Below are 25,637 nucleotides of genomic sequence, written 5' to 3'. Positions count from 1 at the left end.
GAGGAGTGGAAGTCAGAAGAATCATATATAATCCTGGCTCTTCCTCTGGAATCTGAAGCACAGTCAGGGAAGACAGAGTTTGTCCTCTTAGAAGGATGCAAAACCTAGACTTGGTCTTCAACAATCAATACGTCCGAGACATTTCAGGAGTCGTAGGTTTTCTGGTAACTTATCCCTCAGTTACTGATGTTCGCCGGAAGTTTTTTTCTGTTGAAAAAAGGTGACGTGTCAGCGCCAAAATCCCGTAAGACACATAATTCTTCGAGAGAAGAGGTGCTCAGTTTGCTTCTGTTTACACTTCCTCTCCGCCCCCAGTTTGAGGAATTGTTTAGGACTTTCTTCTGGGGTCGAGCGACTACTGTTAACGATATCTCATAGCATGGGATACGTTCAGGTCACACACAAGGTGCGCTGGAAATGTCATAGGGACTCTCCTAGGTCGCTCACGGGGCTGCGGTTGATGATCTCTTCTAGCCTTCGCTCACGCTTGAGTTGGCGCACAAGCTGCCCCGCGAGTGTAGGGTTGGTGTGAGCTAAAGGAGGTCAATTTCATCTCTTTTTAGCGTTTATGATTCTTGGGGGGAAAGAATGTTTTCTCCTAAAAGAGTAAGGACTACCATAGATCCAAGGGATGGTTTTACGTTAGTATCATACAGCATAGTTCTCCGATGCTCAGCAACGTCTCCTCGCAAAGATAGGCTCTTGTTGCGCGAGGCGGTAGAACATACGCTTGTAGCGGCACAGACGTGCACGCGGTCACAGACGCTGACAGTCAAAGTTGATCCTTTCAACTAGTTGTCCCATCCTCGCGATCTGCGGGATACGCGTCTCCACTCATGCGGACGCAGGTTACACGCGAGCCTCTCTCGACAAACATGTCAACCTGAAATCCTAAGCAACCTAGACGCATGTGCCAGCCTAGACATATACTGGATAAGGTCAGTCAGGTTTTTCCGCATCATGATAGACTAACAGTTGCTCCTTTGTGCCACTGACCGGACACGATACTGTTGCCTACGTGCAGCACGCTGTAGATTTACAGCAGGCGAGACGTACGCAGAGCGCTGTATCCACTCGACAAGGTGAAAGCATACAGCACGCCTAGCACCTTAAGAGGATGCAAGCACATGCGACATTATAGTCGCATATTAGACGTATACAGTCTAGTCTTTGGCTCACAGCAGTATGGACAGACTTGTCTTTTCTTCGCGTCGCTCTCGCCTCACAGCTAATGCTTTCTCGCGTCAAACTTTGACTTGAAGTGTGTTGAACATTTGTTGGTACACCGATCAAGTCTTAACTTCACAGCATGAGGTTCATGTTGTTGATGCTTCTTTTCAGCAGGCCTAGCTTCAGTATCGGTTTCTTGCGACTGATATGGATGCGTGTTGGGAGGAGGTCTAGATCTTGTCTCTCTCTCTCACGACTTGATGAGCATATACAGCAGGCTGGGATCATGCTGGGTGTTTGCTGGAAGCATGTCATCAGTCCGTTTTTTCCTGTGTCAGGATCACGAACGCTTTATTTTAAACCATCAAGCTTTAGGTCTAGCTGCCTCCAGTATTTTGGAAAACCCCTATGATCAAGAGGTTGTTCGAAGGAGACAGCTGAGGCTATCGCTTGTACAAGGGACCTTTGCCTCAAGGTTTTCAACCCAGTTAGGGTGTTTTATGGAGTAGTGTAGAGCTAAAAGACTCTTCATTTGGTAACTCAAAAGCGGCCTGTTTCTTCTTAGACCTTGGAAGGAAAACACGTTTTTTCCTCCTCGACCATCAAGGGTTACAGGAGTATGCGGACAATTGTCTGCAGACGCAGAAGATTGCATCTATCAAATAAAGACCTTATAGATCTTCTCAGGTCATTTGAGATGAGTTAGAAGGGTCAGCAAGATGCTCCAGCCTAAATTTAGGATTCGTTTTTGGAATTTCACGGGAGTGACAGATCCGAGCCTTTACACTTTGTTTCTTTTTAAGGCCTAACTGTGGAGACTTTCTAAATAAGTCTACTATAGTTGAGAGCCAGTGAAGTTCAATCTTTTAGCAAGAACATGAACTTCACAATGGTTAAGCCATAGGCGCCTTGCATCCTGGATTCTTGATCATTAACAAACTTCCTTCTCATCCATGGCCTAAATCTTTCGGGATCTATATCCTCTCGAATTTGGTTTGTGAATGGCTCTGAAGAGTATTTTACCCGGCTAATACGATGGAGTTTTATCGGGACAGGACCAAAGAGGTTAAGAGTCTATTCATGACTTTGGTGGACGGTCAAGAAGCCTGCGCTATCTATGTCTAAAACGCTCTATCGTCTAGTATAGACGTTAATTACAAGAGTTCTTTGATATTGTTGTGTGACAGATCGTAACATGTTGAAAGAGTAAAGACTCATGAAGTTAGAGCTATAGGAGCTTCTGTAACATTTAAACTAATCTGTTCTCTGCAAAGCATCGCGAAAACAGCCTTGTGAAGAGGTATTCCTGTATTCTCCTTGCATTTCTTAGATCGTATTCAGTCTCTTTATGAGGACGTCTACATTTTGGGTTCACTCGTAATAACGAGTGAAGTAGTAGGTGAGACATTCACCACTACATTTCCCTATATTTCTAGTACCCCTGTTCTTCTCTTGGAACTGTTATATATGTTTTTATGATTGTACGTGAAGATTGGTCGACAATCTTCCGCAATCTTTGATCTAGTCAGGTGGTCATTTTGTTCCTAGAGAGTGCCCGGAACAAGGGTATTAGTTGAGGTCCTGTCATGTTATAGGTTATTGAACCGTTTGACAGCTCGTAGAGATCATCAGCCCCATGGGTGGACCGCTGGATCTTCTAAGGATAGCAGACAAAATGAGGCAGAGCATTGCTGTCAGCTTCCTTAGCAGGTGAGAACCTCTTAAGTGGTTTGTGTAACGCTTAAGTGAATTTCCAATTATGTAGCTGTCTCTGACCCACCACCAAGGGTGTCAATCAGCTATTCTTATATAACCAGCGGGTAAGTTTTATATTTAAAAATGTTATTTGTTCCGTAACTGAAATACAAACCACGCTATTTACATGGGGTAATTACTTCGGCGTAGCTGAACGACGAGCCATAAAAGTTTTAACGAGGGTTTCCTACCCCTCCGCTAGTTAGCGGGGGGTAGGGAGGGGTAGCTAGCTACCCCTCCCCCTCACACACACACCGGAGAATACTCCACTTTACTTTTGGCTCGGATAGCGATCGGAAGTCTCCGCTCCTATCCTCACTTGACGGCCATTATTGTTTTGTCTTTTAACTTACCTTTTCTTATACTTAATACAGTATATTTAAACATTATTGATATTTATGTATATTTTGGTGTATAGAAAATAGTAAGTTTCCTTTGCTTTCGGTGTTGTGCGGTGTGTGTTGTGTACGTTCTACGAGAGTATCGCCGGCTTTGCAGGCCACTACGATCTTTTCTTGATCACAGCCTTTCACTCCTAGGCCACCATGGTTGCCTTCGTGGAAACCGGCCCTTCTCTTGAGGTCGTTCACCTCTTACTCCGTACTACGCCTACGATAGCCTCTCAGGACCGAGTCGCTATTTCGTTTTATTTATTTCAATTATTTTTATGATATAATTGTGTTTTAACTTTTCTGCCCAGGGCTCACGTCCCTTCGGGGGTTGGTGATCCTTGGATTATTCAAAGTCAGTTGCATAATTTTAATGTTATAATTCTGTTTTGTTAACCTTCGTCCCCCCCCCCCTCACCTGGGCATGCCGGGTGGGGGAGGGGGGCGCATACCTTCTTTCGTTCTTATGTTCTTTCCCTCGGGGTTTCTCTTTGGAGTTTCACCCGGGGGAATTTCTGTTAAATAATTATTCTGTTTTATTTTCCAGTTTACGTTTTATTTTCCAGTTTACGATGCTGTTTCTTCGTGCCTGTTGTGTGCCTTCGAAGCAGAGCTGTCCTGTTTATCCTGGGGAGTCGGCTTCGCCGCCGTCTCTCAAGGCGTTCGTCAGGGTCGTTCCCTTCTATTAGAAGTTCCCCCGTGACTACTGCCAGCTCTTCATTGCATCCTAGAACGATAAGGAGGTTTGCCTCCAGGGTAGTTTGTTAACTTCTCTTTTTACTTTCCTTGGTCCTTAGGCGGTTGCTCTTGGTGCTGAGCGGCCGCCCTTGTGACTTGCTCAAAGGGCTGACCGGTTGCAAGTCTAGACCATGGTATTAGCGACTATGCTCTCGGGGCTGAGCGGTCGCTCCTGTAGCTACGCTCAAGGGGCTGAGCAGCTGCAGGATCAGTCTGGCCCTCTCTCGTTCGCGAGGGAGGCCACACTAAGGGCTCCTCCTCGGAGGATTGCTCCTTTTGTCTCTTCTACGAAGTGTCCCCTCCCGTTCGCGTGAGAGGACACTCACAGAGTCTCCTCTTCGGAGGATATTGTTCCTGTTTACGTCTGCTGATCTCACGGCCTTTCGGGGCTTCATCACCAGTCTCTTCTACGAAGTGCTCACCTCTCTCGTACGCGAGAGAGACCACTCATAGAGACTCCTCTTCGGAGGTTTGTTCCTGTCGTCAACAGCTTGCTGTTCAGTCACTAACACTTCGGTGTTTAGTGACAGAGAAACTTCGGTTTCTCTTTTTTCCCTGACCCTTCGGGGTCTCGGAGCTTTAGTTATGCAGTTCCCTCGGGTTCTCGTAACTTTAGTCACTTCTACACTTCAGTGTTTAGTGACGGAGAAACTTCGGTTTCTCGTTGCGTTGACCCTTCGGGGTCTCGCAACTTATCCCCTCGGGGCCTTGCTACTCAGACTACATTAGACCCTTGGTCTCTAGTCCCTCAGTGTTCCTGTTGCCTGCTGTATCCGTTCCTGACTGCAGACGCGCCTTGGGCGCCCACGCCCCCGTTATCTAACGGGCTCCTCCCTTCGGAGCAGGAGAGACTTTCTCACACCTTGAGTAAGTCCCTTAAGTGCCAGGTATCACCTGCGCGCCAACGTTCCCTTACGCGCTAGCGCTCGACTGCTGTTCCTGCTGTTCCTGAGTCTGCCTTCAGAGACACCCTGTTCCAGTATTCGGTTAGGCTGCTACCAACGTTCCCTGCGCACATCGTTGGGGTGCCTGAGATAGCGCACTGGCGCTCATCAGCGTTTCAGCCTACGGTGTCTCTAAGTCTCTTCTACGAAGGACACCTCTCCCGCTCGCGGGAAAGGTACCTCACAGAGACCACTCCTCGGAGTATTTAGCAGTCTCTCAGTTGATCGTCGGCACTGAAGTAGACCTCCTGGTCCTCTTCAGAGGATGCCCTCCCTTTTAGGGACACATCCCAGTTCCTGATCTATGAGTTAGCCGATCCTTCAACCATTTCCGACAATCTTCTGTTTCACATGGGCCTACGAACTTCACTCGCGCGTAAGCGCTGAAGACCGCCCGCGTGCGGGATTATTTCCCGCTCGCGATCCCGCGATCGTCGAGGATCGTTAGCCGACGATCTTCTGATAAGCGCTAACGCGTAAGCGTTGATGATCGCCCGCGTGCGGGATGGTTTCCCGTGCGCGATCTCGCGATTGTCTAGGATCATTAGCCGACGATCTTCTGTTACGTGCTAACGCGTAAATGCTGTTGATCGCCCGCGCACGGGATGGTTTCCCGCATGCGATCTCCAAGGCCCTTCCGCTCGCGGTTTTTCCGCGCGCGAACGTCGAAGATCGTTAACCCGGCGACGGTTGTTAGCCGGCGATCTTCGGATCCAGCGCTAGGCGCGCAAGCGCTGACGAGTTTCTTAGTGCGCGTAAGCGCCGAGGATCGGTCTGTGCGCGGGATGGTTTCCCGCGCGCGACAACGAGGCCGTCCGCGCGCGATCATCGACGGCCGTTAGCCGGCGATCTTCGGATCCGGCGCTAAGCGCGCAAGCACCGACAATCTTCTTAGTATGCATAAGATCCGATGATCGTTCTCATGGTTTCTCGCCCACGGCAACAAGGCCATCTGCGCGCGGTGCTCCGCGAGCGATCGCCAACAGCCGTTAGCCGCCAATCTTCGGATTCGGCGCTAGGCTCGCGAGCGTCGACGATCTTCACAGTTCGCGAAAGCGCCGAAGATCTTTTCCGTTCACGGGATGGGTTCCCGCGCGCTACCATTGAGGCTCACGCATCCATCCCACGGATCATCCGCTCGCGGTTCCCCGCTCGCGATCGTCGTGGATCGTCCGCGCACGGGCACAGAGGTTTTTCCGCCCATGATCGCCAACTATCTTCTCTCGCGCGCGAGCGCCGACAGTCTTCGCTCACGCGTGAGCATCGAAGATCGTCCGTGCTCGCGCGAATCGCCGACAATCGTCTTTCATAGTTGGAGATCATATGCACGCGGGCACCATGGTTTCCTGCTCACTGTCCTACGGTCTTCTCTAGCGCCGACAATCTTCTTACTCGCGTAAGCGCCGAAGATCGCCAGCGTTGTTCTTCCGCGCTTGGGATGGTTTCCCACATGCAACCGGCGATCTTTTTCGCCGAGATCGTTCGCGCGTGGGATGGTTTCCCTCGCTATCGCCCACGATCTTTCACGCGCAAGCGCCAGCGATCTGCATACACGTGGAAGCGCGGGGATCGTTCACGCGGACACAGATACGCTCACGCGGGTACGCGGGCATGCGGGCGCGGTTATACTGCTACGCATGCTTTATTCAAGCGTTACCCAGATCTGTGCTTTTCGCGCGATTGTCAGCGTGATCGGCGCACCGTTCTCCGACGCGACCGCTCCTTGTTTACATCGAGGCTTATGGCGGTCAGGCCACCTCCGCGTTTCCCTCCCCCGCAGCGCAGAGCAGCGCCCTCTCCGGAGGGGGGAGGTTTCCGGATAGGTCAAAGGTCTCTTCTCCCTTCTTTGCAGTTTCTCTACGGGCGAACCCTCATGTGTCATCTCCCCCAGAGGATCGAACGATCCTCTTCCCTCCAGAGGGACTCTCTGTCAGCACAAGGGTTGGCCGGCATTCCTGGTGGGATGCCGTCGTCAGAATGTTCAAGCAGGCGATGAGCCTGTGCCTTCTGACTGGGGACACTAATCAGTAGCAGCTTCCTCTCCCCCTTAAAGGGGTGAGAGGAATCTCTGTCATGATATCTCCCCCAAGGACCAGCCTGTCCCTTCGCGAGTCCTTACGCAGGCGATGAGCCCTCCTCGGACTTAATCTCCCCTCCCTTGCGAATGAGCACTACCCATCCCCAGGAGGGTCGGAAGACCCGGTCCTCTCCCCCTTCACTCCATTGGGAGAATCCCCGCCTCTTCCTGAGGGTCCTATTGTGCGGAGGGGGCGGAGCCTTACGTCCTTCATCGCTGGGTCCTGTTTCCCTCCTAGGAAGGATTCTAAGGCCCTGTTTTCCGCAAGGATCCGACAGGATCCAGTTCGACCCTTGGGGCATGTCTACAAGTCTCCCCAGGAAGAGCCTCCGGGGATGGGAGACCTTGCTGCCAGTCCATCAGGAGGAGGAGCTCCAGGGGGTCCGAACTTACGTTCTGGCAGGTTCTGGCCCTCAGGAGAAACCTCAAGGGGATCCCAGATTCAGAGATTCCTCTTCGGTAAGGAAAGGATTCGGTCCTGGACCGAGTTCTACTCACCCAAGGACCCCCTTACGCCAGTGCAGCTTGCTCTGGTCTCAGGGAATGGAGAGCGCCAGAGACTAGGCCGAGGGCCAGCTCTCCGAGCTTGTCTCCTTCAACAGTCCCAGTTGGTTTCGAGCCCCTCCCTCCTCCCTGGGTAGGGATCGGTGAGGGGACGGGCCCTCCGGGCGGAAGTCCAGTCCATGTCGGAGAGATGCCCCCTCCAAGAGGTGGCCAACGGGTTTCGAGGCCTCCGTAATCGTCTCCTTCCCTTCTCAACTCTGTACAGGGTTGTCAAACAGTCTCCGTTCAGCATAGCGACAGCAGACGCGGTCAGCCTTGCGGTGAGACCACAAGTCTTCATGTGTACACTGGTCCGGTAGGACTCGTACTTCCGGTCCCGGTTCACCCATCTTCAAGGAAGTACTTTGGAGTCCGCCTGGAAGGCGGATACAGTATACCAGTTCAAGGGCTGTGCTTCGGCCTCTCCACGGCACCTCAACAGTTCTCCGATACTTCCTCTCGGATCAGGATGCCTGAAAACTTTAAATCATTCATTCATTCCTCTCGGATCTCTTCACGGGCTCTCAGCATCGGCTTCCGGCCACTCCGTTTCCTGGGTGACTGGCCGATCCTGGCAGACTCGAAGGCATCCCTTCTTCGTCATCGGGACAAGCTCCTCGGACTTTACCAAGTTCTAAAGATCATGGTGGTCCTCGAGGAGTCCTCCCCGCGGCCCTCTCAGAGTCTGGTATACCGAGCCTGGTTTTAGGCTCCTATCTCCCGTAGCCATCCCTTCAGACGACAGGGTACCAAGGCAGAGGAAGGTCGCGAGACCTTTCCTCACACGAGAAGACCCTCCAACCCAAGGTTGTTACGTCTCTCCTCCCTGGCCCGTCTGGTTTCCACAGTCGCCCCAAGATGAGTTATCTCCAGTGGCGACTCGGAGCGCGGGGGAGTCGGGGGCACGTCTCCCCAGACGCCGAGACCCCTAGGGGACAACCAGTACAGACGAACCCATAGGGGTGGGAATCTGACGAGGGCCTACAATAGGTCCTTCTCGTCCTTCCCCCTAACTTGATGCTGTCTTCGGACGCGTCAAAGGAAAGGGGGGGGGGTCACGTTCTGATCCACGGGTCCTCAGGCCGGTGGTCAGAACCAGGAAGAATCTTCTCTAGTCCTACTAGAGACGGAAACTGTGTTTCTGGCACTTCAGTAGCTCCGCCTAGCCTGGCGGACTACTCTGTGGTTATGAGGATCAACAACACCACAGTGATGGTTTTCTGGTCCAGACAAGGAGGTACTTTTCAGTACAACCATCCCATCCTGCGGTAGAGATACCGGGATTGTCCGAGTCCCCCTCGGTCTCCTTGGCAGCTCGCTTGATTCCAGGCAAAGGAATGGGCTCGCCAACAGTCTGAGCAGTGTGTCACGGACACCACATTCCGAGTGGTCTTTGGATCCTCAAGTAGCCTACAAGTCCTGCCTCGGTGGGGCTTCCTCGGTGGACCGGTTCGCTACAGCACTGAGCTGCAAGCTCCCGCTGTACTGCTCCCCGGTCACGGATCCCAAGGCCCTCTGGTAGGATGCCTTCCAGCAACGGTGGGACACCATCGATGTGTTGCCTCCGTAGCTTGCGCCACTTCCTGCCGGGAGTCTATCCAGCATCCCCTCAAAGAGAGAGGATTTTCGCAACAAGTGGCGAAAAGGAGGCCTGGACAGCTGCGCAAGTCTTCCGCAGTAGTCTCCCAGGCGATAGGGCGAGTTTCTGTGGCCGGTGTCGGGGAGAGGGCATCCCTCCACACGATGCCACTTCCAGCTATAGCGGAGCCCCTGGTGGGATTGCGGGATAAATGTGCCTTTCAGTTTCGACTGTGAAAGGCTATCCCTCAGCCTTCAGTCTTGCCTCCTGGCTCTAGGGACAAACATTTCTCCCCCCGCTGGAACTCTTTCTTCGCATGCGAAGCCTTGTCCTCTCCTGCCCTCAGTCGAAGGTGAGACCTCCTCCTTGAGACGTGGTTCGAGTCCTCGAGTCTCTTAAGAGACCCCCTGACGAACCACTACGTAAGTCCCCAGACCACCACCTTTCTGGGTAGACAGTGTTCCTGCTAGCCTATCTTCAGCCAAGCGAGTCTCATGGTCTCTCTTACGACTTCGCCCATTCAGGGGGTTAGGGAGAGGCAACATTCAGGTTCATCCCTGAGGTTTGTTGCCGAGACTCAGAATCCGGGAGTGCCGGACCCGCTATTCGACTCCTTCCAGGGTTCGAGTCTCCGTCCTGTAGCAGATGACTCGGACCATCTCCTACTTTGCCGGTAGGGAGTCCGAGCTGGTGTCTTCAGAGAACAGCTGCAGTTCGTCTCCAGGCTCAAGTCTCGTTCGTGGATCCTGGGTAACGAGGAGAAGGGTCTCCAGGAGTACCATCTCGGCCCGGATTTGCAGGGTGCTACACCCTGCCTTGAATCCTGACCCTTCTCCGTCGCATCGCCCTAGAGCCCATGATGTCAGGGGCTTAGATACGTCCCTGCCCTTCATGAAGCATCTTTCAGTGACGCAGGTCCTACAAGCGGGGATATTGAAGCATCAGACCTTCTTCTCAGCCCCTTACCTGCAAGACATGACCCACAGGAAGCTCGATACGTTTCTATCAGCCCTGTGGTGGCTTCACAACAGCTGGTCTAAACCTCAGGCTCCTTGATGGACAAGTAGCAGTAGGTTGAGGGCATTGTTACCTGGTGTTAGTCTGCATGAATGAAAAGATCTGTCTGGCCCTTATTCTTTCCTTCATCTTCTCCTCCCACGGAGAAAGCAGCATCCTGGGTTCTCTGCACAGCTGACCTCAAACCACTGCAGGTAGACCATGCTTCCTTGTGTTTCTAGTATTAGGTGTAATACTGTCATGTCCCCATACCCTGACGAGGTGGTATAAGGAGAGTCCTAGCCTGGATTTCCTTCTGAGGGACTCCAGGGCAACTGCCTGGGACAAGTCACTTTTCACCTTCGCACACACCTTACGTAGGCCGAGGCAGTTTCACAGCCGCCAGCGAGGAGCAGGGATTCCCTATTGTCTGAGTACTTGATCGCTCGAATATGGAATCCTCGGGCAAGCCAAAGCCAGTATGGCCAGGACTTACCACCCTTCCTAAGGGTTAAGTCACCCCATGTAAATACTGTAGCGTGGTTTGTATTTCAGTTACGGAACAAATGACAAATTCGTAGATAATTTGTATTTTTCCTAACTATACAAACCTTAGCTATTTACAGTTATGTGCCCACCAGCCCTGTCCCCCAAGAAAAGTCCTACCTCTAAGTAAAGTGGAGTATTCTCCGGTGTGTGTGTGAGGGGGAGGGGTAGCTAGCTACCCCCTCCCTACCCCCCGCTAACTAGCGGAGGGGTAGGAAACCCTCGTTAAAACTTTTATGGCTCCTCGTTCAGCTACGCCGAAGTAATTACCCCATGTAAATAGCTAAGGTTTGTATATTTAGGAAAAATACAAATCATCTACAAATTTGTCATTTTCATAATACTGTAAAATAAATTTTTGAATATACTTACCCGCTGGTTATATAAGTTAAAAAACCCACCCTCCTCCCCTCTAAAGACCATGGGGCATGGAAAATCTGAAGAGGTTGGGTATAGTTCTACCTGTTGTACCGTGAGGGCACTAGTGTACACCTGGCATATCTGCGATAGCTGCGCGAGATTTTGGGAATTTCCTGCCTAGGCGTCAGGGACGCTAGCTATTCTTATATAACCAGCGGGTAAGTATATTCAAAAATTTATTTTATTATGAAAATAACATATTTAAATGGATGTACATTGCTGCTCGTTCCTTCATAATAGTTGCAAAAATTCATGATACGGTATTGTAATTATGAGAATTTAAGCATTCTGTCCCTTACATAATTAATGCATCTATTACTTATTTTGCAGGGAGTATATCGAGAAAGAGCTAATACATTTTGCCAGAGAAAACCCAGGAGTTGTTGTATACGTGAAACCTCGAAGACACAAATCACCCTGTCTTAAGGCTGAGTATTGTAAGAAACATTGGTTATTAGTAATATTCTTAAGCACTATGATGCACTCCACCAATTATGTGATTCTGGTTTGGTTTACTTGCATGTTTGCTGCAAGATTTTATGTTGATTTTAACAAAACGTCAGCCAAAGGGTGGCCTTGTGAATGTCCTTATACTGCTTGATTTTCAGAGGAAGTTGAATATAGTTTGTTGGGAAAAGGGATTTCTGGGAAGTGGGAAAGTTTGGATTCTTAAAAGTTCAAACTTGCAGCAAATGTTTTGATGTTGAATGGGCTGACATAAGTCTTATTATAGTTTATATATGAAATATCAGTATCTTTGATGTTACTGTTTTTGAAATATTCTTTGTTCCGTAACTGAAGTACTAACCACGCTATTTAATATGGGTATTACTTTCGGCGTAGCTGAAAAGACGAGCCATTAGAATTTTAACGAGGGTTTACTACCCCCATTGCTAGTTAGCGGGGGGTAGGGAGGGGTAGCTTGCTACCCCTCCCCCCTCAGACACCTGTGTGCTGAGCTCACTTTTACTTTGGCTCGGGTGGTGATCGGACGTGTCCGCTTTCACCCTCGCCTCTTTGACAGCCATTAATGCTTTTTGTCTTTTTACTTACCTTTTCTTATACTTGTAATATATATATATAAACATTCTTTATGTTTATGTACAGTATATATTTGTGTATAGAAAGGTAGTAAGTTTTCTTTTCAGTGTTTGTGCTGTGTGTGTTATGTACGACAACGACACCTGCGTAGTGCAAGGCCACCACGGTTCCACGTCGTAGGGTACGGCCTCTCCCTCTTAGTCCATCGGTTTTTCCTTCGGCTTTTCCGTTAACTCGGCCGCCGTGGGGAATCGTCATCGCTGGACTTTCTTCATTCATCTTTTATCTTCGCTGTTCCTCCTTTCCTACGGGGAACTTGGATTCTCAGCAAAGGGAATGTGGGAGTTTAATTTGACTACGGTCTCTCTCTCTACTCGAGGTCATTCACCCCTTACTACTACTACATACTATTACGGAAGCTCCTTTTCCGTTGCGGGTTGGGTTGCTATTCTGTTTATTTGTCTCAATTATTTTTAATGAAATCTAATTGTATTTTTAACTTTTCAGCTTCTCTGTGGAGAACACATCCCTTTGGGGGTCAGTGGTTCTTACTATTTGTGATCATTCTTAGATGAATTACATAATTATAATTCTGTTTTTGTTACAGTTCTCCACCCTCCCCCTTCTCCCGTGAATGTCAGTGGGGGAGGAGGGCACATACTTAATTTTCAATTCTTATGTTTTGCTTTTCCATCGGGGTTACTCTTCGGAGTTCCTCCCGGGGGAATTTCTGTTAAATAATTATTTAACTTTATTTTCCCAGTTAACTATGCAGTTTTTCTTCGTTTGACTAAAGTGTGCCAACGAAGCCGAGCTGTCCTGTTTGTGCCTGGGGAGTCTGCGGTCGCTGCCGTCTCTCTAGGACATTGTCATGGGTATTATCCCTTCTTTTAGAAGTCCTCCCGTGACAACTGTCAGCTATTCAGTTCATCTTAGAATGCTAAGGAGGTTCGCCTCCAGGGGTAGGTAACTTCCCTTCCGAGGGAGGTTCCCTTCCCAGGTGTGAGAGCTTCCCCCTGCAGGGGGGAACTTCTCATACCTTAATAATTCCTGGATTGGTTTTCCTGGTCCTTAGGCGTTTAGGCTCTTGGTGCTGAGCAACCGCACTTGTAACCATGCTCAAGGAGCTGAGCGGTTGCAAGGCTGGGCACATGAAAACTTCAGGTGGCAATGCTCTTGGGGCTGAGCGGTCGCACCTGCAGCTGCAGGATCAGTCTGGTGATCTCTCTCGTTCGCGAGGGAGGCCACTCTTAAGGACTCCTCTTCGGAGGATTGCTCCTTATAGGTCAGCTTGCTGATCCAACGGCGCTAAGGGGCGCCATCACCAGTGTCTTCAAGTCTCTTCTACGAAGTGTTCACCTCTCTCGTTCGCGAGAGAGGCCACTCATAGAGACCCCTCTTCGGAGGATTGTTCCTGATTAGACCAGCCATCTCCGTTCCTGGCTGCTGATGCTGTGGACGCCCACGTACCCCGTTATCCAACGGGCACCGGTCCCTTCGGGACAAAAGGGGCTTTCTCACATTGTGAGTAAGTCCCTTAAGCGCCAACGTTCTCCTACGCGCTCGCGCGCAATTGCGGGCAAGCGCTCGCCTGCTGTTCCTGCTGTTCTTGAGACTGCCATCCAGCGACATCCTGTTCCAGGGGCTGCGCGCCAACGTTCACCTGCGCATCAGCGCACATCGTTGGAGTTTCCTGAGATAGCGCACAGGCACTCAACAGTGATTCAGCCTGTGAGTGTCTCTTAGTCTCTTCTACAAAGGGCACCTCTCCCGTTCGCGGGAAAGGTCTCTCATAGAGACCCTTCCTTGGAGTATCAAGCAGATCTTCCAGTGTTGAGCCAGCTGACCTACCGATCTTCCAGCTCAACCTTGCACTGCAACGAAGGACTTCGGCTCCGGACTCTGAAGCAGTCCTGCTTACGGTCCTCATCGGGGGATGACCGCCCCTTTTTAAGGACACATCCCAGTTCCTGATCATCCTGTCAGCTGACCCAGCATCCTAGCGTACTAGCGCGTGCTCGCCGATTATCTTATGCTAACGATCTTCGTACGGCGCAAGCGCCGACGATCTTCTTCCGCGCGCAAGCGCTAACGATCTTCTTTCGCGCGCAAGCACCAATGATCTTCTTACGCGCGCCAGCGCCGACGATCTTCTTGGCTGACGATCTTCTTTCGCGCGCAAGCACTGACGATCTTCCTACGCGCGTAAGCGCCGACGATCGTCCGCGCGCAGGCAGGGATGGTTTCCCGCACGCGCTCGCCAATCTTCTACGCGCGCAAGCGCCGACAATCTTCTTAAGCGCGCAAGCGCCAACGATCTTCTTACGCGCGCAAACGCCGACGATCTTCTTACCCGCGCAAGCGCCGACGATCTTTTTCGCACGCGGGTACCGGTGAACTCCCGCGCGCGCGCCAATAGTCTTGCGCGTGCGCGCCAATAGTCTTGCGCGCTCGCGCGCACCGATGGTCTTCCACGCGCACGCGCGCCGATTGACTTCCGTGCGCACGCCAACAAACTCCTACGCGCTGCAGCACGCTCCAACATTCTGGTCCACACGGGCTATTCATTCTGATCCTGCACATCAGTATGATTCCTGCGCACTCTATGAAGTCTCGCCCGCGCGCGAGCGTTTTCAGCAGTCTCCTGCGCGCCTGCATCAGCGCTTCGACAGTCTCTCGCGCGCGACCCCCGGGTATTCCCCATCGCGCGAGCACCAGCGCGCTCCCTAGCGCAATCACCAATACCCTCCCCCCCGGGCGAGGCTGCCAGACATCGCGCGGTAAGGGCGCCATCGCCACATTCCCCCCCCCCTCCCCCAAGCACAGAACAGCGAGCTTGCCCGGGGGGGGATGGGGGGAGGTTTCAGAAAGGCCCAGGGACATGCCTTCCTTATCTTTATACAGGTGATTTCCCCTCCAGAGGGAGTGTCTGACAGCGCAGCCGTCAGCCGGCAGCCTGGTTTGGGACTCTAATCAGAGCACCGGCTTTTAAGCTGTTCTCTCTGAGTTGAGCCACAAATCCTTGGCTACATCCACTCCCCCGATGAGAAAAAGAGGAGTCTCGGAAGAGGTAACTTTAACGAGGTCGTAGCTGTCTCCTCGTAAGTCTTCGAGGTAGGCACTCTCCCCCTCAGACTTTTCTCCCTCACCTTCGGACGAAGTTTTCCCGCCCTCAGAAGAGTCACGGGAGTTGAGACGTTCCCCAATCACACCATTAAGGGGAACCCCACCTCGCGCGGTAAAGTCTTCTCGAATAGGGGTGGAGAAGAGCCTGCCTCCATCATGGTTGGAGTCCTGCATCCCTCCCGGGAGGGAGTCAAAGGACTCCAAGACAGTAACGGGAGTCCCCTAGCACCAAAATCTACAGGCTCAGACATTCTTTCGTTATGAGAACGAACCTGTTTGAGCCTAAGGACGTGAAGCAGGCGGCTGAGAGGTGTAGGAAGTCACCAAGACTCCCTCCTATATGGGGCTTTGACATTCAAGCCCTATAAACCTCCAGCACCTCAGTAACCACGTCCCACCAAAACAACGGCAGCTAAGACAGTGGGGTCTAAGCCCTTTCCAGTCAAGGACAAGAAAGGCAATTAGTCCCCCAGTGTAGGGAAGAATCCTAGAAGGAGCAGCCGAGGCCGCAAACGCTAGGATTGCCAGTTCCCCTGCATGTCCGCCAGTGGCGGGATACCTACAAGGTTGCGCAGACAGGTTGCGGCAACTCAGGGCCGTTTCCTGGACGATTTCCGTAATCAGTCAGAGATATCGCGTGTCCGGTGTCATTTAATACCTTTGTCATGGGATCAGCAAGGCGGCTAACTCTGTGGGCAGAGGTCCAGATGAAAGCATACTGTACTTCGGTCAGCATGGAGACCGCAGACACAGTCAGTCTGGCAGTAAACCGCAAGACTTCTTGTGTATTCTGGACCTGAAGGCCGTGTACTTCCAGATCCCAGTCCATCCGTCTTCAAGGAAGTACTTAGGATTCAGCATAGACTACAAGGAGTACCAGTTCAAGGTGCCGTGTTTCGGTCTCTCCACAGCACCACAGGATTTCACCGGACTGTTCACCCTAATTTCATCTTGGGCATTCAGGATCGGCTTCCGTCTCCTCCATTATCTGGATGACTGCCTGATCCTAGCAGACTCGGAGTCATTCCCTCTTTGATACCGAGACAAACTTCTACGACTTTGCCAGGATCTAAGGATCATGGTAAGTCTCGAGAAGTCCGCTCTGCTGCCCAATCAATGACTGGTTCACCTAGGCATGATTATAGATACCAATCTCCATAAAGCCTTTCCATCAGACGACAGGATAGCAAGGCTGAGAAGAGTCGCAAGCCCTTTCCTCAGACGAGAAGAGCTTCCAACCCAATCGTGGTTACGTCTCCTCGGTCACCTTTCACCCTTGGCTCGTCTAGTTCTTACGGTCGCCTCAGGATGAGGTCTCTCCAGGGGCGACTCAGGTCCTAGTGGAATCAAGGCTGCAATTCCCCGGACACCATGATCCCTATGGTTCCTGCGGAACGTACGAATCGCTAGTGGTGGGTGACAAGCGAGAACCTACGAAGGAAAGTGGATCTTCTCGTTCCTTCCTCCGGTTCAGATGCTGTATTCGAACACCTCAAAGAAGGGGGGGGGGGGGCACGTTCTGTACCACAGGACCTCAGGCCTGTGGTCAGAATCAGAAAAGTGCCTCCATATAAATCTGCTAGAGACGAAGGCCGTCTTCCTGGCCCTTCAATAGTTCCAACAAGGACCTGGCGGATCACTCTGTTGTGTGATGAGCTACTTCACCATAGTAGTGGCTTACATCAACAAGCAAGGAGGTACCTTTTCAAGCAGCTATCCCATCTCTCAGTAGAGATACTGAGATAGACCGAAGTCCACTCGATTCCTCTATCAGCTCGCTTCATCCCAGACAAAGGGAATGTGCTCGCCGACGGTCGAAGCAGAGCTTCTCAGATAATGAGTACCGGGTGGTCCTCGGATCATCCAGTAGCCAACAAAGTCCTAACTTTGTGGGGTTACCCGACTGTGGATCGGTTCGCTACAGCTCTGACCTTCAAGCTCCCGCTGTACAGTATTGCCCCCCAGTCCCAGATCCCAAGGCACTCTGCAAGATGCCTCCCAACAACGGTGGGACAGCACTGACGTGTAAGCTTTTCCCTCGTTCTGTCTGATGAGGAGGATGCTCAACAAGACCAGAATATCGGTCAATCTCTCGATGACCCTTTTGTGGCTCATCACGCGGAATGGTTTCCGGACCTTCCGCAATTCCTAACGGAACTTCCGAGAGAACTCCCTCTACGGTACAACCTACTCAAACAACCACATGCTAACATCTTTCACAAAGCCGTAGCTTCGCTTCGACTTCAAGCCTGGAGACTATCCAGCATCTCCTCGCTAAGAGAGGATTGTCGCAACGAGTTGAGAACAGGATGTCTGGACACCTGCGTAGATCATCCGCAGGGGTCTACCAGGCAAAGTGGCGAGTTCCTGTTGTTGGAGTCATGAGGGGTATCTCTCCACTCGATACCACTATTCCAGCAATAGCGGAGTTCTTCGTATATTTACGGGAAGAATGCGCCTTTCAGTCTCTGCAATGAAAGGCTATCGCTCAGCCTTAAGTCTTAGCCTTCAGGCTCAAAGGAGTGGAACTTTCCCTACTCAGACGAAGATATGATCTTACCTGCCCTCAGTTAGAAGTGAGACCTCCTCCATGGAATATGGTTCGAGTTCTCAGGCCTCTTAAGAGACCTCCCTACGAACCATTTCGCCAGGCTTCAGATCGCCACCTAACTTGGAAGGCGGTGTTCCTACTAGCATTCGCCAAGGCCAAGCGAGTCAGTGAACTTCATGGTCTCTCGTTGACATCGCCCATGCAAGGGGATGAAGGGAGGTAACGTTCATATTCATCTCTTGAGTTTGTGGCTAAGACACAGAATCCGGGAGTGCCGGATCTTCGATTCGACTCTTTCCAGAATTCGAGTCTTCGTTCTGTAACAGGTGACCCAGACCTTCCCCTACTGTGTCCAGTAAGGAGTCCGAGGTTATTTCAAAGAACGGCTGCATTTGTCCCCAAGTGCAAGCTTTGTTTGTGAGCACTGGGAGAACAAAGAGGAGGGTCACCAAGAATACCATCTCGGCATGGATTCGTAGGGCGATCCATCTGTCCCTGAATCCTGACCCTCCTCCGTCATGTCCCCTTAGAGCGCATGATGTCAGGGGCGTAGCTACGCCCCTGGCCTTCAAGAAGAACTTTTCAGTGACGCAGGTTCTACAAGCAGGAGTGTGAAAGCGTCAGACGACCTTCACAGCCCACTACCTGCAAGACGTGACCCACAGGAGGCCTGATACGTTCTCTATTGGCTCTGTGGTGGCTGCAGAACAGCTGGTTTAAACCTCAGGCTCCTTAATGGACAAGTAGCAGAAGGTTGAGGGCATTGTTACCCGGTTTTAGTCTGCATGAAAGAAAAGTTATGTCTGGCCCATATTCTTTTCTTCATCCTCCCTTCTCTTGGGGAAAGCAGCATCCTGGGTTCTCTGCACAGCTAACCTCAAACCACTGCGGGTAAACCATGTTTCCTTGTGTTCCTAGTATTAAGTTAATACTGTCACGTCCCCATACCCTGACGATGTGGTATTGGGAGAGTCCAAGCCTAAAGTTTCCATCTAAAGAACTTCAGGTCAACTTCCTAGGACGAGTCACACATAATCCTTCACACACAGCTTATGTAGGCCGCAGCCCTTGCATAGCAAGGTGCAAGCGAGGTGCAGGGACTCTTTATTGTTGAGTGCTGACACACTCAGATAATGAGTCCCCGGGCAAAGCCAAAAGCCAGTATGGCTGGGACTTTTCCACCCTTCCTAAGGGTTGAGTCACCCATATTAAATAGCGTGGTTTGTATTTCAGTTACGGAACAAATGACAAATTCGGAGATAATTTGTATTTTTCGTAACTATACAAACCTTAGCTATTTTATCAAACTTGCCCGCCAGCCCTATCCCCCGTGAAGTCCTACCTCTAAGCAAAGTGAGCTCAGCACACAGGTGTGTGAGGGGGGAGGGGTAGCAAGCTACCCCTCCCTACCCCCCGCTAACTAGCGATGGGGGTAGTAAACCCTCATTAAAATTCTAATGGCTCGTCTTTTCAGCTACGCCGAAAGTTATACCCATATTAAATAGCTAAGGTTTGTATAGTTAGGAAAAATACAAATTATCTCCGAATTTGTCATATTTTGATTGTTCATTTATTTCTCATATTGTTTGTTCATTTATTTCTCATACTGTTTATTTATTCCCCTATTTCCTTTTCTCACTAGGCTATTTTTCCCTGTTGGAACCCATGGGCTTATAGGATCTTGCTTTTCCTACTGGGGTTGTAGCTTAGCTAGTAATAATAATAATAATAATAATAATAATAATAATAATAATAATAATAATGATAATAATAAAATAATAATAATAATAAATGTTCCCTGGTTGTAATTCTGAGACCCTCTTCATTATTTATACAGTATAGAATTTGGCTCTCAAACATTTCTGTAAAGATCATCTGACTTGGGATATGAAATATAAGATGTTCATCTTCGTGAATGGGGCTTTTGCCCATTTTACTTTATAGTCTACAATATTTCCTTTAAAAAAAAAACAAATTTAGTCCTGTCTTCCATCCATTACCGAGTTTTCCTTCCTTTTCTATTACAATAACTGGCCCTAGAATTTGCTCAAAAAGTACTGAATTTTCACATTCTTATTGTAAGTTGATTGTGATTATCTTTGAAGACTTGTCCTAACTATCTTTTAACTTTCTCTGAGTATTGGACATTTAAATTTTTTGCATGATAAATTTTAGAAGATATCTTTGCAAACTCAGAACCAAAGTTACACTTACCGGTACTTTACTTAACATCACTGTTACAGGAACTATTCTAACAAGTAAATAGGAGTACAGTAGGTTCTCAGCTTACTAACTTAATGGGTTCCAAGAAGCTGTTTATAAGTCAATTATTGTTAAATTTTGGGCTACAGGCCTAACCTGACTCCCATGCTTACGATTTCTGGCTATAAAAGTCGGCAAATAGTCCTGTTTCATATGAAATAAACATCAGGTTATTTCAGGTGTTGTTTTGCTTACTGTATTAAGTGATATAACATTGTTTTATTAAAGTATTTCTTCATCTTAGTAATAAGTTTTGATACAATATTTGAAATTTAAGATTTCAGTTGGATCTGCATTTGTATCTCTGTAGTGTAGATCAGATCTCATTACCGTTTTATTTTTGTCACTTAAGTGATTATGTTTCTGCAGTGAACGGCGGAGAGGAATATATATCAACGCACAATCTTCCCTGTGAAGATATTGTTCGCTGGATGGCCTACATGCGAGGAAGGTCTGGATACCCAACAGAACGATTGCGTAAACTACAGCATACAGACCATCCATCAATTCAGGGAGTGTGGACGCCCTGGCTTCATCGAGACCCTCAAGTTAATATCACTACATATCCAAATGTAAGCCATAATTCATGAATTAGTACTATTCGTTTTCCTTCCCTTATTTTTGATTTTCATTCCTACTTTGTACTGAGAGTGGGAAAAAATTCTATGAAGAAAGGTACTCTATTGTTAATTAAGTTTGATTTTGAATGGAAAGCAATTCACAGCTAACCTGTGATAATAGAAACTTTTCAAGCTAGTTTGCATATTTGAAACAGCACTAATAGCAAGCACTTTTTACTGCTTTGCTTTCTGTTTTTTTTTTTCCTTTTATTCCATTTGATCCCTTCTTATCCAGCTGGCCAACTTCCTTACGTTATGCTTGATACAGTTTTCATGTGATTTTCTAGAAATATGATTGATGATCTCTTGAGATAGTTTTAAATGAATCTTATCTGGTAGACGGTTACGTTTGAAATCGATCAAAGCCACTAGCTTCGTGGCCCTTGACTCAAAAAATTAAAATAGGTAATCTGGTAGTAGAATTTGAAGGAGTTAAAAGGTATGTCTCTATGTGGTTTTAAGATTGTATTATTCATGAGGTGCCAAATTGCTTTAAAAAACCTATGGCACAAGAAGTAGAGGTACTATTAAAATTAGTGATAGAGCCAAGTGAATTGGTAACTAACAGGAATGACAGTGGTATAGTTAATTGGATAGTTAGTGGCATTTGGTAAGAAGGGTGAGCCCCTACCCTTCACAACTGCATAAGCACTTTAGCATGTAAACTAGAGTTCGGGATAAAACAGTTCCTCAATTTACACTAGGTTTTTTTTTATAAATGTATTGGTCAGGTGAGATTCATAATGCTATTTTTTCTTGTTACCAAATTTATGAATTTTTGTGTTAAGTGGCATATCGTACACCATTCTCTCCTGTCAAATGACAATTGCATGTTAAAAAATTTTTATTAATAAACTTTCCCTGGTATAAGGTTACCCAAAAACAAAAGCGTTGACCGATTTGTACTGCTACTAACTACTCAACTGGAAAGAAATTAGAGGTGATTTTTATCTAAATGTAAATGCAGGAGCCAGTAGACTAATAACTGTAGTTAAGCTGGTTGGATGCCACACACCTCTTTCTTGAAGAAAAGGGTTGTTGTTCAGCTGTTTATCGTTTATAGATACTGGTAGATTGTTTTCTTTCTTTTTGGAATATTGGGAAATTGTAGAATGTAGCTAAACTGTATGCTGGTTAAGTAATATAAGCAGTGTTTTGACAAAGACTAAGCAGTGTTTTGGTTCTACATTGCACTGCAAGGCTTGAGACTAACCATTATTTCCTACGAGAGAAAGAATTCTTGCGAGGGACTGAACAGAAATCTGGGTACCTGTGACTGTCCTATTTAATTGTCTACCAGGGAAATTGGGTCATCTTTTGTAATTGGCGTCATAGAAAAGCTACTTCTCTGGTTGGGGCATCTCTAGCATAGATAGGAGACTTTTTCATCTATCTTCACAAAGAGAAGCACCTCTGTCACAGCTGTGAAGGACTACCATTCTGCATTGAGCAAGGTCTTCTGACTGAAGGGCATAGACCTCTCCTCCTTGTGGGAGTTGTCTGTGCTTGATAAGAGCTTCAAGTAGTCTTGCCCACTGCCATACCTTAAGCCTGCATAGAGAGATGGGACCCATTTTATCACGTCTCTTACACCTACCTTTATAAACCTTAGAGAAGATTGTTAGAGCGGGCTCTCGAGACTCTTTTTGAGTAGGCGAGTTGTTCAGTCTCTTACATTAAAGGTTGGAAGGAGGTCTCCTTTAGGTTATGCCGACATTCATGTCAAAACACAGAACTTGTTGGCCTATAACCCCAGGTGCAAGACCTCCTCCATCCCCTCATTAGATGGAGCATCGGATGATAAGGGAGAAGACTTGTTTTTGTGTCCTGTGAGGGCACTCTATTGTGCTATCTGAAGAGGACCCGACATCTTAAGCCTGATTGCCAATGACCCTTCCTAAGGCACTGCCAGAACCAAGATAGTTGCAGAAGAAAACCTACTTTCTGGTTTTGTGAAATGATCAAACGAGCATACACTGCACCTCAACTAATGGGGGGTTTGAGGTACTAGATTGAACTAGAGATTTTTATAGTTTATATGGGAAAGATCTATTTTAATATTGTTACTGTTCTTAAAATCTTGTTTCCTTTCCTCACTGGGCTATTTTCCCTGTTGGGGCCCCTTGGCTTATAGTATCTTGCTTTTCCAACTAGAGTTGTAACTTAGCAAGTAGTAATAATAATAATAATAAAGTTGGGTAGGAGTTTGGAAGCCTCAAACAGCTTTCACCACCTTCTTCTTGAGGGAGTAGAGCCACAAGTCATTCAGTACTTTAGTTCTTACCCCCTGTGGTGACTGGCCAGTTTCTACAGAGGACAGAAAGCATCTTGTGTAAGGTAACACCTTCAATATAAGTTTAAAACAAAATATAGAATGGCGGGATCTTCTGCTTCTTTTTCCCTTCCCCTCTCTTGGGGATGAAGAGCTTGTACAGTTACACGCTGGATCTGACACTGATCCTGGTTAAGCTACATTTCTAAGCACTTCTTATTAGGTTATATCTGTGAGAAATAATCATTCTCCTTTTTATTAGATGAGGGGGAGGATGCTGGAATGAATACCAAACTCATCGGTTATCATATGCCAGGAATTTTATTCCAGACTGAATCTCTTCTTCAGGGCAAGAAAAATTCCTTCATTGACCGAGCACCTGGTTCTTTACTAAATACTGGCTGTGCCCTATCAGCTTACTCATTCATTTGATGCACTGATAAGGGGTTTCTTGAGTCATCTACCTCACTTCTGTAAGGGATCAGGGAGACTAGCATATGCCAGGGAGGAAAAAGAACAAAGCAGTTTGGTTCTAGGGGATTTCATCCCACAAATATCAAGTTTTCCTATTTAAAGGATGAAAGTTTTGGTTTACGGATAGGAAAAAATACATTTTACAAGTGATTTGTGTTTTTCCTAGCAGTACTGTGCAAACCTGAGTCCTTTCAAGTTAAACTTCCTATCTTAACCCCTCCTCTAAGTCCTGAACTAAAGGTCAAAAGAGAAGAACCTTTGACAGAAGAGTGGGGAGGGCTACTCGCCCACACTCGCCTCCTGTCATTAACTATCTCATTAACATTCATTCCACCTCAACTAAAGACATTCCTTATTTTATAGGACTCAGGTTATTATGTATAGCTAGGAAAAATCTAAATATTTTAAAACTTTTCATCTAAAAGCAATTATATCCCATGTTATATCAAACTAAGATTTGGGATTTTAGAGAAATGTTTGCATGTGTGAAGTAGTTTCATTAGTTCTTTGTATATGGGGAATTTAAAAAAAAAAAAATCTGTTGTGAGCAATTTAATGAGGTTGTCTTTTTAAATTGATTGAAAGAAAGGGATTACTGAATTTAACCAGTTGTTAATCATCTCTATGTACCACCAATATGTTAGATTGCAACTGACAGCAAGTCTGAAGATTCAGTTAATGGTTTTAATGTTTTTTGTTCCGTAACCAAAATACAAACCACGCTATTTACATGGGGTATTACTTTCGGCGTAGCTGAAATGACGAGCCATTAGATTTTTAATGAAGGTTAACTACCCTCTCGCTAGTTAGCGAGGGGGTAGAGGAGGGGTAGCTAGCTACCCCTCCCCCCTAACACACCGGTGAACTGATTCACTTCACTTTTGGCTCGGGTGATGATCCGACCTGTCTGTCTCACCCTCGCATTTTTGACAGCCTTAATTTTTTTACTTTTTCTTACAGCACGTGTGTTTGGAAGTTGACCTCTTTCTATCATGCGGAAGTGCCCTGGACTACCCGACCGCCCTTGTGGGACGTTCATGTCGGCGGTCGAGACGGACCCTCACACCTTGTGTCTGTACTGCCGAGGTCAACGGTGTGATAGGGATAAAACTTGTAGTGAGTGCAGGGAGTGGTCTACCTCCCAGTGGGAGAGGTTTTCCCGGCGACGTAAGAAGAAGTTTAAGCGTGACCTTTCTCCTTCAAGGCCTGCCTTGAAGAAGGAAGGTTCCAAAGACTCTTCTTCCGTTGCCCGAACCTCCTCTGAAGCTCCCACTCGATCGGTCTCACGCGAGGGGCCGTCGAGTGGTAGCGTAGGCCTTTCTTTTGTTGACCAACCTCGGGGTTCGGGAGATTAAGTTGCCTCCCATAGCGAGGCAGCTCCTCCTCCTCCACCTCCGGGGGAGGATATTGATGTTGATGACTCTGTGGCTAACAATGATCTTTTGCAGCTTTGGGCTTCCTTGGGGCTTAAGGGCTTGCCCTCCAGGGAAGCCCTGTTTGACCTGATCCAGTGGGTGCAGCTGTCAAACAGTCGCCGGTAATAGCAGAGGTAGATCCTCTGTCTATTGTCGATGTTGTTGTGGCAGAGGCTTCTGACGGGTCGGGCCAAACCCCTGCTGTTGTTGCGGATGTTGCTGAAGGCTCAGTTCCCCCCTCCGAACATCCTTCGAGGGAGGAGCTGGGTCCAACGGTCTCTCCTGCGGGTGATTCTCCCCCTCGGGGTAATTCACTGACGGAGACTCTTCTTCGGAGGACCGACGATGGTGTTGCTGCCCCTCGAGGTCGTCTTCACCGTAAGGCTCGCCCTCCTCTTCGCCGTAGAGGCCTTCCTTCTCCTTATAAGGGAGTTAGGAGGCGCCTCTTCGGTTCATCGCCTTCGACGTCCTCCGCAGAGGATCCTCCTCGACGTGAGCAGACCGTTGCAGCTGCATCGCTAGACCTCTCAGCTGATCGTTCGCGATCTCCCATGCCTGCCAGACCTGCTAGTCTTCCTTCTCCGTTCCTGGACGCAGATGAGCAGTGGGCGCCAACGCTCCCCGTTTTCCAACGGGCACCGGTCCCTTCGGGGCATAAGAGCTTATCTCTCAATGAGAGTAAGTTCCTTAAGCGCCAGGTTTTACCTGTGCGCCCACGT

At 48.6% G+C, this 25,637-nt stretch overlaps 1 protein-coding gene across 1 annotated transcript in view; it reads left to right on the top strand.

The window, feature by feature from the left end:
* The first annotated feature begins 588 nt into the window (after window positions 1–588).
* The window catches only part of mRpL43 (mitochondrial ribosomal protein L43), a 31,958-nt gene continuing 6,909 nt past the window's right edge, over window positions 589–25,637 (top strand). The window contains exons 1-3 of the mRNA XM_068354483.1: window positions 589–641; window positions 11,488–11,594; window positions 20,507–20,709. Coding sequence (XP_068210584.1) covers window positions 589–641; window positions 11,488–11,594; window positions 20,507–20,709 — 363 coding nt within the window. The remainder of the gene's footprint in view (window positions 642–11,487; window positions 11,595–20,506; window positions 20,710–25,637) is intronic.

Source organism: Palaemon carinicauda, chromosome 30 (genome assembly GCF_036898095.1).
Source record: "Palaemon carinicauda isolate YSFRI2023 chromosome 30, ASM3689809v2, whole genome shotgun sequence".
Taxonomy (NCBI): domain Eukaryota; kingdom Metazoa; phylum Arthropoda; class Malacostraca; order Decapoda; family Palaemonidae; genus Palaemon; species Palaemon carinicauda.
This window is presented reverse-complemented; position numbering and strand designations above follow the sequence as displayed.